Source organism: Nicotiana tabacum, chromosome 3 (assembly GCF_000715075.1).
Source record: "Nicotiana tabacum cultivar K326 chromosome 3, ASM71507v2, whole genome shotgun sequence".
NCBI classification, from domain to species: domain Eukaryota; kingdom Viridiplantae; phylum Streptophyta; class Magnoliopsida; order Solanales; family Solanaceae; genus Nicotiana; species Nicotiana tabacum.
The window spans coordinates 212881670-212894488 of record NC_134082.1 but is presented as its reverse complement, the minus strand read 5'-3'; the positions used below and the strand labels follow the sequence as shown (position 1 = coordinate 212894488).

At 35.9% G+C, this 12819-nt stretch overlaps 2 protein-coding genes across 2 annotated transcripts; one reads left to right on the top strand and one right to left on the bottom strand.

Annotated features, from left to right (window-relative positions):
* The first annotated feature begins 9847 nt into the window (after positions 1 to 9847).
* On the top strand, positions 9848 to 11694 carry LOC107816972 (transcription factor MYB20-like). Its single transcript, XM_016642723.2, has 3 exons — positions 9848 to 10151; positions 10770 to 10899; positions 11036 to 11694. Exons 1-3 carry the CDS (start codon positions 10019 to 10021, stop codon positions 11568 to 11570), a joined length of 798 nt encoding a protein of 265 aa, XP_016498209.1. The 5' UTR covers positions 9848 to 10018; the 3' UTR covers positions 11571 to 11694.
* A 95-nt stretch (positions 11695 to 11789) lies between these two features.
* Positions 11790 to 12385, bottom strand: LOC142179285 (uncharacterized). The gene is made up of 2 exons (XM_075248996.1): positions 12144 to 12385; positions 11790 to 12084 (listed from the first exon to the last, which is right to left on the bottom strand). The coding sequence occupies exons 1-2, from the start codon at positions 12383 to 12385 to the stop codon at positions 11790 to 11792; spliced, it is 537 nt and encodes a 178-aa protein (XP_075105097.1).
* Positions 12386 to 12819: the final 434 nt, after the last annotated feature.

The following is a 12819-nucleotide window of genomic DNA, read 5'->3' as shown; positions in this document are numbered from 1 at the left end:
TTTTTATTCGTTTACCCTTTATCTTTCATAGCACTTACTTATTGCTTGTTATGAATAGCATAATACTTATAATCCAAAAATAATCTCATTCCCAAGCTTACGTCGATTAACTTACGACGAAACTTTAACGTACAAAAACATGCAGGCTGTAACATCTCATTTCCGAGCTCTCATCAATTTATTTATGGTGTACTTTCACGTATGAAAATATGGGGTGTAACATTTTAATACTGAAAAGAACATAAAACTTTTCTCCGAAAATTTAAAAATAACTCTCCCCAATGTTGCTATCCTACATGTCAACCTTTGCATCTCTTTTTTGCTCGTCCATATATCCGGTATCTCTTCGATGGATTTAGTCTGCATTGGATTTACTTGAATTCCTCTATTAGAAACAAGGAAACCTAAAAATTTACCTGAAGACACACCAAATGCACACTTCTCGGAATTTAACTTCATATTGAATTTTCGGAGAATCTGAAACGTATCTAATAGATGTTGGATATGATCCCCCGCCTGTTGTGACTTGACTAGCATATCGTCGATATAAACCTCCATGATTTTTTCTAGATGTTCTTGAAACATCTTCGTTACAAACCTTTGTTACATGGCTCCAGCATTTTTTAGGCCGAAAGGCATAACTTTATAACAGTAAGTCCCCCTGTCTGTAATAAAGGAAGTTTTTTCCTCATCTGAAGGATCCATTTTTATTTGATTATATCCTGAATATGCATCTAAAAGACTCAACAATTCATGTCCTGTAGTAGCATCAATTAGTTTATATATGTGTGGCAATGGAAAAAAATCTTTAGGGCAAGCTTTATTCAAGTCAGTGTAGTCTACACAAACTCGTCACTTACCATTCTTTTTGGGTACCACTACAGTATTAGCTAGCCAATTAGGATATTTTACCCCACGAATAGACCCGATTTTTAAAAGCTTTTGTACATCATCTTTGTCACAACTCCTTTTTCACTACACCCCGCAAGGACGTAAAGGAGTTTTTCCACTTAAAGGACAATCGGAACGGGATTTAATTATTATTATTCAGAGTCGCCACCTAGGAGATTAAGGGTGTCCCATGTCACCAGTTTTGATCCCGAACCGAGGAAAAATATGACTCTGTTACATTCTGCGAACCAAAAATCCGAGTAAGGAATTTTGTTAATCCGGGAGAAGGTATTAGTCATTCCCGAGTTCCGTGGTTCTAGCACGGCTGCTTAACTGTAGCATTTAATTTTATCTGATTTTAATACATGCTAGCTTATGTGCCTTTTATTTGTAAACCACTTTTTATCATCGTTTATTTTAAAGAAATTGCGACGTCGTGAAAATGCGCTTCGAACCACGTCGCAATCAATGCACCCATGGTAGTCAGCACATTTTGACTTCGTCGAGACTTGGATTTGGGTCGCATCAATGCACACCCGAGTTTAAGGAAGTAAATTTTAATCAAATCGCGTCTAAAGAGTTTAACGCAATATTATTTTGGGGAAGGCCATGAAATTCACTAAACGACCCTCCCGAATTCTAAGTATTTTAATAACCACTTATTGAGGGCCCCGCATTTGTAATTTTATTCGGCGAGGCTTGTCTCATCATTTTTGTTAAAAGGCCAACCTAAAAAGTGACTATAATTTTCTATTTTTGGTTTTGTCTCTAAAAGAAAAAGAAAATCCTAATTGATTATTATCCAAACTCGGGCTTCGAATTCAAACCCGGATCCAAATATCCAAAATAGAAGGAATGGACAACCGGCCTTGGGCCTCAAAGGGCCCAGCACAATTGAGACGAAGACTCTTGTGAATGCAGACGTTGGGCCTGGAATGGCCCATAGCAGTTGAGCTTGCAAAGGTCTGGGGATCGATCCCTTGGATTGACAGACCACCAATTTGGAATCATCTCTTAATTAAATCCATACTACATACCCCCAGTGAACTAACAGGCTATTACACTACGAATGACGAAATGTAGGCAACCATTTAACTATTCCACTATTGAGTCAACTTGAGCATTATTAAAATGATAAGTTAAGCCAAATGTAATCTTGAACTTATCATACTGATTCAAATCATGTCACTAAGGTACTAAAACTCACAAACTAGTCATTAACAAACACGTGTTAAAATTAACAATTGCAACAAAGACATTGTTTAAAAATACTATTGTTTCGATGCTCATTTTTATTTTTTCTGTAACCCATAATATACTATACTAACAGCATTCATTCTAAAACTAAAGTTAACCATCATGATGACTTAGTTACAATACGCCATATCTATATGCCATATATCAACTATACAGTTATACGGCCCAGTTAGATGTCTAGAATATACAATTCAATTAATACAACTGTGAATATCAAACAGATGTGGAAATATCTAAACTTAATCCGTTTTTGTATTGCAATTCCAGGACAACCATGAACTTCAATTGTATTCCATGTTCAAATTACATCAACACAGGCTGAGAACGTGTACCTGAGATTTGAAAGGAAACAGAAGAAGAATAGATCAGAAGCTGCAATGCGACAGTGTAGTTCAGGAGCAAATTCAGCAATCCAAACAGAGGAATCAACAACCCAGCAACTCAGAATCCAAAATTTTGACTCAACACTGAATTTTTAAACAGCCAGAACACCCCACTCGAAAACTCAACAAATGGAACCAAAACAGACTGACTGAAACCCCAATATTACTTGAAACAACCAGAAATTTCTCTGAATACTCAAATCACCAGAAAAGGAACTGAGATTTGTAACTCAGCTACTAAAACTAGAAAATCAATTTCATAGTTGAATGAAACAGTACATGTTTTTGAATTTTTATGAATCTATTTGCTTCTTTTTTTTTTTTTTTGGTTTTTGAATTTCTAACTTCTACTTTGAATCTGGAACTAGAAAGGAAAATTTTCTGGAAGCTAAACTAGCTATGAAATAGTGAATTTTTTTGGCTTCCCCCTAAAAAAAGAGACCCCTCCTCAAGGCATTTGATGCCCTTTTATAGGTGACAAAAGAGGGTAAATCAGATTTTAGGTTTTCTTTTTTAGTCCCTCCCTTATTTCCGTTTAGTTCCTCTATTCTTGACTTGCTAAACAAGTAAATGCATCACAATTACTGAAATCTACACTTGTACCCCATTCTAGAAGGTCCTATACCCATTAAAATTCCTAAACTAACATTTCCCTACTTTGAAAATTACTATTCTTAAAGAAACTACCCTTATTCCCTCCCTGAAATTACTACCCAAACAAGCTAAGCTTCAAGCCCCTAACTAACTGACTCAAACCCTCTGTTAGCCCTAAACGGACCAATTATAGTTTCCCAAAGAATCCAAATCAGCCTTAATCAGACCAAAATAAATTAAACTAATTAGAACTAGCTAGACGACTAATCCACTGAAGCCAAACATGAACTAATTATTATTTAACTAAAAGAAAAACAGAAACTAATTCAAGCAAAACTTAACTTAATTAACAAATTATAAATCGAACTAGTATCACGAATTGGAACATATTCAAACAAACAACTAGACTTAATCAAATCGGGATACAAGATTAGAGCAATATTGACAAAAATTAAAACGTAAATTAACTAGACATTTAAACAAGGTATTCACACATGCAGAAAATCAGAAAAGGAAAGAGAAATTTAAGATGAAAGAAAAATACCAATATGAACTCACTGACCACGAAGAGCTCCGGCCAGTGATTTTTCCACATCCCCGAAATTTCTGACCCTTAACATCCCTAACCATGTGTTTTCATAAGAAAACACCTGGTTAGGGTTGTTAGGGTCCGAAATCATGGAGATCCTGCCTTAGGTTTTTGGTCAGAAACACTCGATCTGAGATTCGAGCTTTTCCAGACAGATTCGAGATACAAGGCCACGGGGGTTGGGGTAGAGGAAGCCCAGGCGGTCACAGGGTGTTAGTTTGGGGTTATTTGGGGTAGGTCTCGTCGTGGCCGGAGAATCTTTCATCAAAGATCCGAGGAGATAGGGAAAGATTCGAGGGAAATGACCATGAGGGTTGGGAAGAGGAGGGGAAGGAGAATTTACGGGGAAATTTTGGTGGTCAACGGCATAGGTCGTGTTCGCCAGCGGGGGGGTCCGGCGGGGCTTAGAGAGAGTACGAGAAAGAAGCTGTCTGTCTCTAGGGTTTGTCCTGGCTTTAGACATTTATAAGGGGATAGGGAAATGATTGTGGACCGTAGGATTATGATGAACGGACGGCTCAGATCAAATAGGGAAGGGAAACGACGCCGTTTGGATTTCTTGAAGATCCGGACCTGGTAAGTTGGATTGGGCTCGGGGCGTGGGAAGGAAGAACAATGTTGGGCCCGGGTGAAATGAATTGGGCAGTCCTTTCTCTATTTTTTTTTTCATTTGTTTCTTTTATCTATTTTTTGTATATTTTTTCTGATTTTGTAAAATTGCAACAATTAAAACTAAAGTCCTAATATCTCACTAATTGATTTCTAAAATTATTTTAAAAACTATTTCGGGACGAATTCACAATTAAACCATTAAAATGCAAAAGTGAACTATTTTTGTTATTTTCTTCATATTTTGTTCTAAAACAAATTAACCTCTAATTAATACTAAATATGGAATTAAATCCTAAACGCAAATGCATATTTTTGTATTTTTCATAAGAATTAGAATGCACATATAAATGCAACAATTAGCAGAAAATGACACCAAAATTCACAAAGACTATAAAATAATAAAGAAATTGTTTTGTTTGAATTTCTGGGAATAATTTGCTTTGGGCAAAAATCACGTGCTCACAATCTTGAATCACCTGGTTTTTGAAGGATCCTTGCTTCCTTTTCTTCTGTTTGATAAGTGGATACGTTGGATCTTCATTCAGCTTATGGGTCATCTCCTCCGGTGGTATATCTATCATATCTGAATGCAACCAAGCAAAACAATCTGAGTTAGCTTTTAAGAATTCAATTAACTTACCTTTTTATCTCTGGGCTCTGGTTGGTGCTGATGTATACTTTTATGTCTGGCCAATGTATAAACAGCATCACCTCTTCTAGTTCCTCAATTGTTGTTTTGATGTTTTCATTCTCTTCTAGCTCTTGAATAGTATCAGGCCTTGAGTCTACATCTGTTTGTTCATATGCAGTTGAGGTTTGTGTTGCTAAATCCTCAACTGAATTCTATAATTGCTATTTTTCATCTGCAACGTCATTTTTTACTCTTGAATCTGCCACTGAGTTAATGCTTCAAAAAGCCTGTTGATCACCACGGATTTGTCTTATTCCCCATTGCAAAGGGAACTTGATAACCTGATGTAAGGTAGATGGAACAACATCCATCTCATGAATCCAAGGTCTGCCAAGGATCATATTGTACGTCATGTCCATATTTATTACTTGAAATTTTATATCTTTGACTACTCTTTCTGCAAATGTGGTGAGCATTATCTCCCCTTTTGTAACAACGCTTGAATTGTCAAATCTAGATAAAGTACGTGCTTTGGGTACCAACTTGCCATCGGCTTGCATCTCACTTACCACTCTTGAAAGGATGATATTTACAGAGCTACCTGGATCAATCAAAACTCGTTTCACACATTGTGTGGGATTATCACGCCATCTGCGTCTGCATCATCAAATGTGATACCGTCTTCTTCCAAAACTTGGCGAACTCGCTTTCCTTGGGTAACACTGACTTTTGACATCTTTTTTGCAGTCGTATATGTCACACTGTTGACTTCCTCGCCTCTGGTTATCACGTTAACCGTTTTTTCGGAGACGGAGGTTTTGGCGGCTCTTGTATATTCTTCATATATGCTTACTTACCCTTCTCACTGAACAAATCGGTTAAATAGCCTTGTTTTAATAAGTGCTCTACTTTACCTTGTAGCAATATGTAATCTGTCATTTTATGACCGCGATCATTATGAAACTCGCACCAGAAATTTAGGTTTCTTCGGTTGGGGTTCGATCTCATTTCTTTTGGCCACTGCACCTTATCTCCCATGCTTCTTAAAACAAATACCAACTCAGATAAGCTAACGTTGAAACTATAAACACCAATCTTTGCTTTTGTGCTTCTGTCGCTATCCCGTGTGTCTCGTTCCTTCCCAAACTTGGATGACGAACCTGCGTCTCTGTCCCTTGATCTGGAACCGTACCTCAGGTTCTCCTATTTAGATCGTGAATTTCTTCTTGATGGTTCCATGTAAGACTCATACCTATTTTTACCGGACCTTTTTTCGTTTCTGGTCGCCTCAAACTTACTCTTTCATCTCCCCGTGACTGAGTGATAGTGTCTTCTTCAATCCGCAACTTTGTGTTATACCTATTGTAAACATCATTCCAAGTTTTTGCAAGGAATTCTTGTAAACTTTCTTTGAGTCTCCCCATGGCTTCTGAGTTTTTTTCATTTAGGTTGCTTGCAAATTCCATAGCCACCCAATTATCAAGTATATGTGGTAGCGTCATTCTTTCACATTGAAATCTATGCTTGAATTTCCTGAGTATCTCCGTATCTCTTTGTTTTATTTTGAAGATGTCTTCCATTCATTTTTCGACTTTTTGAGCTCTCTAGAGTGCTTTTATAAATGAATCTGCAAGCTCAGCAAAAGAATCAATGGAGTTTTTAGGTAAAAGAGAGTACCATGTTAATGCTCCTTTTGTGAGTGTTTCACCAAATTTTTTGACCAGTACTAATTCAACCTCTTGTTTTGTCAGATCGTTGCCTTTCATGCCAGTTGTAAATGCAGTTACATGATCTCGTGGGTCGGTGGTCCCATCATACTTCGGGATATCAGGCATCTTAAACTTTTTTGGAATCGGCAAGTGAGCGACACTTGGTTTCCAAGGTTGTTGAGAATATTTATCAATATCCACTCCTTTGATTACGGGTGGAACACCAGGTATCTGCTGTTCTATGCGATCGTTTTTCTCTTTGAGCTGTTTCTGCAAAGTTAGTACTAAACTTTGTAAATCAGAATTAAATGGGATACCTGACCCTCCATCGCGAGATTCACTGGGAGTTCCTCTGCTGCCCGAATTGGCGCGTCCTGAGCGTGGATTCTCTATGGTTGCGGTGTTGTTTGGTGGAGGAGTTGGTGATACAGTTGGTAATCCGCTAACGAAAGCTTGAAGAGCATTGTTCACATATTCTGCAATTAGTTGTTTTGATGCCTCATCAACATTTTGATCGTCCCTTTGTTGATTATTCACATATGATGTTGATCTATCATGTGAATTGTCTCGGGAGTGTCGAGGAAAATTTTGGGGTGAAGGGATTAGGGTGGCATTCTCTTGTTGATTCTGCTGGTTTAGCTGATCTTGCTAGTTTTGTTGGTTTTTGTCATTGGTCGACTTGATTTTTTGACAAAAAAATGAATTTGGAAAGTGAAAAGATTATTAGAGTCTCGGCAAAGGAACCAATTTGTTTAACCAAAAAATAGGTATTTCGGTCAAAGCCTATTTTTAGAAGTACTCGGACTACTGATAATCAAGAAATTCAATATTCTCACAGTGATAAAAAAGCAAATCAGAATAAGAAATAACAAAGTATTCAATAGAAAGCAAAAGAAAATAATTATATTCCAATAATTATCAGAACATGTTTGTACAAATGATATCTCTTTCCCTTAAATAGGAGTCTGTAAGTACAACGTCTTTCCCTTTTTATGACTGAGTCATTATGAGCATTAATGAGATATTATAATAGCTGTTTATGAAGATTCTGTAACGCTTGAGACCATTCACACTCATTAATTGATGATTCATGAACCTTTCCTCTTTATTGTCTTGATTCATTTCGCCGGTGCCTCTTCATGTAATCATTTAAACTTGAGTGGCCGTACACTTTCTTCTCGTGGGTGATTTGCCCATGTCCATTGTGACCCGTGCCTCTTTTAATGTACCTTTCCAGTTGTCGCTTTCTTAATGATCCACATGTCTTGTCATATCAACCACTCATATAAATCCACGTGTAATATTTATTTTTACCAATACAACAACCAATTTCTAAAACATAATCGAACTCGCTCGAAGCCTCAAATCACATCAAATAACACAAAAATCACAAATCGTACATCGATTCAAGTCTAATGAACTTCCAACTTCTAAAACTAATGTTGAATCATATCAAACCAAATCTGAATGACCTCAAACTTTGCACACAAGTCATAAATGACAAATGGACCTACTCCAATTCCCGGAACTAAAATCTGAACTTGATATCAACAGAGTCAACTCTCGGTCGAATCCCTCAACCTTGCAAACCTTCAACTTTCTAACTTTTGCCAAAATGCAACAAATCAACCTACGGACCTCCAAATCCGCGCATACGCCTAAGTCCAAAATCACCATACGAAGCTATAGGAACCATCAAAACTCCATTCCGGAGTCGTCTACAAAAGTCAAACTCCGATCAACTCTTCCAACTTACGCTTCCAACTTTGAGACTAAATGTCCAATTCACTCCAAAACACCCCAGTACCAAACCAACCACCCCAGTAACTTACATAACCAAAAATGAACATAGAAGAAGCAATAAATAGGTGAATGAGGCTACAATATACAAAACGATCGGCCGGATCATTACATTATATTAGGCAATTTAAGGGAACAAGAAACTCCACATTATAAAAGATTCCTTAGTTACGTTGTCTAAGTTCTAATTTGAACTTTGAACCAGCGAGAATTGTCACTGGTGCTTATCGTATTTGGGAAGGCATATTCACTTCGACCTTACATGTCATGTTTGATTTGTTTATTTTTGAGAGTCAAGGATTCAAGTTCATAAAATATTTAACAGACCATAATAAATTCCTAACTAACAAAAGCACTAAACATAATAATTGCAATGATTATATGGTGTATCTTCTGTATCTTACCTTTAGTACGAGTACGTTGAATTATACTGGATGGACGGGAAAAGGAGTTGGCCTCAACGACAAAACTAGCCAGCTTTTAAGGGACCAGGGGCATCTCATCAATTTGAGTATTAAAATAAAAGATACTTTAGTAAAGAAAAAACTTTAGCAATTAATATATAAGCCTAGAAATTTCTAAATATGAAATCGGACTGACCTACACCTGTTGATATTATGGTAGCTCTCTTTCCCTTGATTAGGGTTTATTTGGTTTGAGGTAAAAGAAAATGACTACCGGAAATAGTCTTTCTGTCTTTTTAAAAGCAGGGATAAGGTCAGCGTACACTTTACCCTCCATAGATCCACTTATGGGACTACACTGAGTTTTTTTATTATTGTTGTTGTTGTTGTTAGGTATAAAAAAATGCAAAATCCCTATAAAATTTTATATTTACGTATAGGATGTTTGATTTTCGGTATACAGTTCTGTATAACTAATATAATCTCTGGTGGTATGGCTAATACATCATTTGATTTTCGATGCTAAACTCCGCTTAAGTTATGCCAAATTTAATTCCAGAAACCAAACAATTTATTACCAATTAATTTTGATATAACTTATACAAGAATAATGTATTATTTTGTACGAAATAAAACATACATAGGATAAAATTGCATTAATACTACATGGATAAGAGTATTTAAAGACAAAATGCCTTAAATTAGATAATCCCTACATAACAATTTATGTATTCTTGTTCATCGTATAATTAAACAAGCACAATCGACCCCTTAGAGTTTTAAAGGAAAAAGCACAAAGAGAAGATGACTTTTGTCAATTGTTTTTTAATATAAATGATTAGCTAAGAAGCTGCCATGGCAATGTTGAAAGTGATGGTGGCTGTCCACTTTTTATTAATTATATATAAACACATCCTCCATGCGCATACCTTTACAATTTTTATTCCCCATTCAATCATGCATTAAGCAAGAATATCTCTTTTGTTATATGTCCCTCGCTTATCTGTTGGTATCTTTTATTTGTTTCGAATATAAATTCCTTTTCTTGAAACAAACGATTGTAATAATTATTAGTACCTATATATGTTGGCTTCTTCTTCTGTTTACTAGTTTCATCTCCAGTTTTGAAATAGACTTAAGAGTTGAAAATGGGAAGGCAGCCTTGTTGTGATAGAGTTGGATTGAAGAGAGGTCCATGGACTATTGAAGAAGACCATAAGCTCGTCCATTTTATTCTCAACAATGGCATCCAATGTTGGCGAACCATTCCCAAGCTTGCAGGTTTAATTTCTATATATATATTTCTCTCTATATATGTCCCCATTTTGTTATATCCTTTGTTTCGGTTTTCTGTTTGCATTTCTTGGTGTTAGTTCCGTTAGTATTTTCGATTCGGTGTCAGATTTGGTTTGCTTGTTATTACCCTTCCATTTATCTTTCCTGAGCCGAGGGTGTACTGGAAACAACCTCTCTGCTTTCTTAAAGGTAAAGGTAAGTACTGCGTACACTCTACCCTTCCTAAACTCCACTTGTGGGACTACACTGAGTTTGTTGTTGTTGTTGTATATATGTCCCTATATTTGTAAGAGTACAACTATTATACACAATTAGGGTAATTTGATCAGCATAGTCAAATTTTTTTTTTTTGTATAAGCTATTAAAGATAGTACACTTGTAGTTGAGTACTTAATAGTGTTTTCCACAGGCTCCTCGCGTGTCAGTCAAACTATTTTCTTGAGCCAAGCACATAGTAATTCTATTAGACAAGCTATACTTGAACCCAAGGCCTCTATCAACATATTGAACTGTGTGACCATCTCATCTAAAAGTTTAAACGGTTAGACAGTAAACATTTTTAATTACTTAATTATATCCTACATGTCATGAAATGTGTGGTAGGTTTGCAAAGATGCGGAAAGAGTTGCAGATTGAGATGGATTAATTATTTGAGACCTGATCTCAAAAGAGGGGCACTATCTGAAGCTGAAGAAGATCAGATTATTGAGCTTCATGCTCGTTTTGGTAACAGGTCTTTATTAATTTTTCAATAATACCTTTGTTCTTTTAACCATTCAATATTCAAAATTCACTAGCACGAGCTGCACGACTAACCTTTTTTTTTAAAAAATTCTTCTTATTTAACCCTTTAAATATTTTTTTTGCAGGTGGTCTAAGATAGCATCACATTTTCCAGGGAGGACAGACAATGAAATCAAGAACCATTGGAATACTCGAATTAAGAAGAAATTAAAGCAAGTGGGAATAGACCCTTTAACTCACAAGCCAATTGACCAAGAAAAATACCAACAAGAACCAGATGATACAATCATGGAACTTAACTTACCAAATCATTATAAAACAGAGACATATGATAAAAGCAATGAAGCAGAGAATTGTACTGAAAATGCTACTGATTTTTCAGTGTCAAACAATGCATACCACAATATGTTGAGTGAAAATTTTGATGTGGATTTATGGAACAAAAGTTGTAAAACTATGTCTAATTGTTACAGCCCTACACTTTCTTTAGAAGCTGAAGAATCCATCAAATTTTCAACAGTATCAGCTGTTACTGAATCCTCAAGTAACATTGCACCTGCAGAAGAACAAGATTCTCTACAACAATGGATGGATTCAATTTTCTCATGTGCTGTAAATCAACTCGAAGAAGACCTTTTTTTCTTGAGAAAATACAATTAATAATTGTACAACTTTTCTTTCTCCCTCCTTGTTCTTCATTTTTCTTACTAATAGGATTGTTCTCCAAGAATGAAAAAGGAAAATTTTTTAGAGGGAGGCAAGTTTCCTCTTGTGTTATTACAATTTCTTTATGCTTCTTAGTCATTAAAAATTTGAACATGTTATTTTATCGAGTAATTTAATTTTTTTTTAGACAATAGGAAATATATATTATAAAAACTACGGAATATTGTTTGTTACATCACCAGATATACTATATGTCCTAAGGACATTAATATTGCCCAAGTTGGCAAGCTTACAGCATACTTCAGTACTTACTTTTTTAACAAAATAAACATAGCCAACCCTATATGTTTCCAGCTTATTTATTACATAAGAAGACGGCCTGTCTAGCAGTAGATGCTCCTTCGGAAGATTGAGAGCTTCCTTAGCCAGCTTATGGGCTACTTTGTTTCCTTCTCTAAAGTTATGTTGGATTGATGATTGCTTCAGCTTCAGCTGGAGCATTAACCGCCTGCAAAAGCAAACAATCATGTCATGAGATTCACATCTATATTAAAAAGCTTTGATTACCTTTGTTGCATCTGTTCTATGACCAATGGAGTAAATCTCTTGGTCATTGCTATGTTAAGGCCTTCTTTGAGCACTTCTAGCTCTGTTTGTAGGGATGATATGGCTGAGTAGTGATGTTGAAAACCTGCTATCCAGTGACCATTACTGTTCTTGAATACTCCATCTAATCCCCCTAAATATTCTTTTTTTCTAAAGGCATCATCGATATTGAGCTTATAAAACCTTTGTGGGGTTTGTGCCATGCAACATTGATTGCATGGGTTTGAACAGTAGTTAGTTCTTTTTGCGTTAGTAGCTTGTACTCGACCGCTAACGCAGTAAAGTTCTTAATAATGAAATTTTAAGTGGTGTTATCATCATTATTTTTATTACGGTTGAGCTAAATGCTTTATAGAACAAAAGGGTATAAATCTACCCATGAAAGGTAGTTAGGTCCTTTATATTAGTGAGCCAGTGTGAAGTGTTATGATGAGGAGGGATCTTATAACCTATCATATCCTAGAATTGGAGAACTACATCACATCTAATAAAACTGTGGTCGATAGATTCATTTTCTTTTTTGCAAACATGACAAATGGGGTCTATATTAATACCTATATAGTGAAGATATGATCGACTGAGAAGTTTATTGTGAAGACATTTTCGCAGAAAAAAACTTAATCTTATTGGGGCAGCG

What these genes read in the sequence shown, in the direction of transcription:
- LOC107816972 (XM_016642723.2), top strand. Translation starts at nt 10,019, where the DNA reads ATGGGAAGGCAGCCTTGTTGTGATAGAGTTGGATTGAAGAGAGGTCCA. An exon ending in AACCATTCCCAAGCTTGCAG is followed by an intron (nt 10,152 to 10,769) that starts GTTTAATTTCTA and finishes AATGTGTGGTAG; the next exon opens with GTTTGCAAAGATGCGGAAAG. An exon ending in CATGCTCGTTTTGGTAACAG is followed by an intron (nt 10,900 to 11,035) that starts GTCTTTATTAAT and finishes TTTTTTTTGCAG; the next exon opens with GTGGTCTAAGATAGCATCAC.
- LOC142179285 (XM_075248996.1), bottom strand. Translation starts at nt 12,385, where the DNA reads ATGGCACAAACCCCACAAAGGTTTTATAAGCTCAATATCGATGATGCC. An exon ending in ATAGAACAGATGCAACAAAG is followed by an intron (nt 12,085 to 12,143) that starts GTAATCAAAGCT and finishes TTGCTTTTGCAG; the next exon opens with GCGGTTAATGCTCCAGCTGA.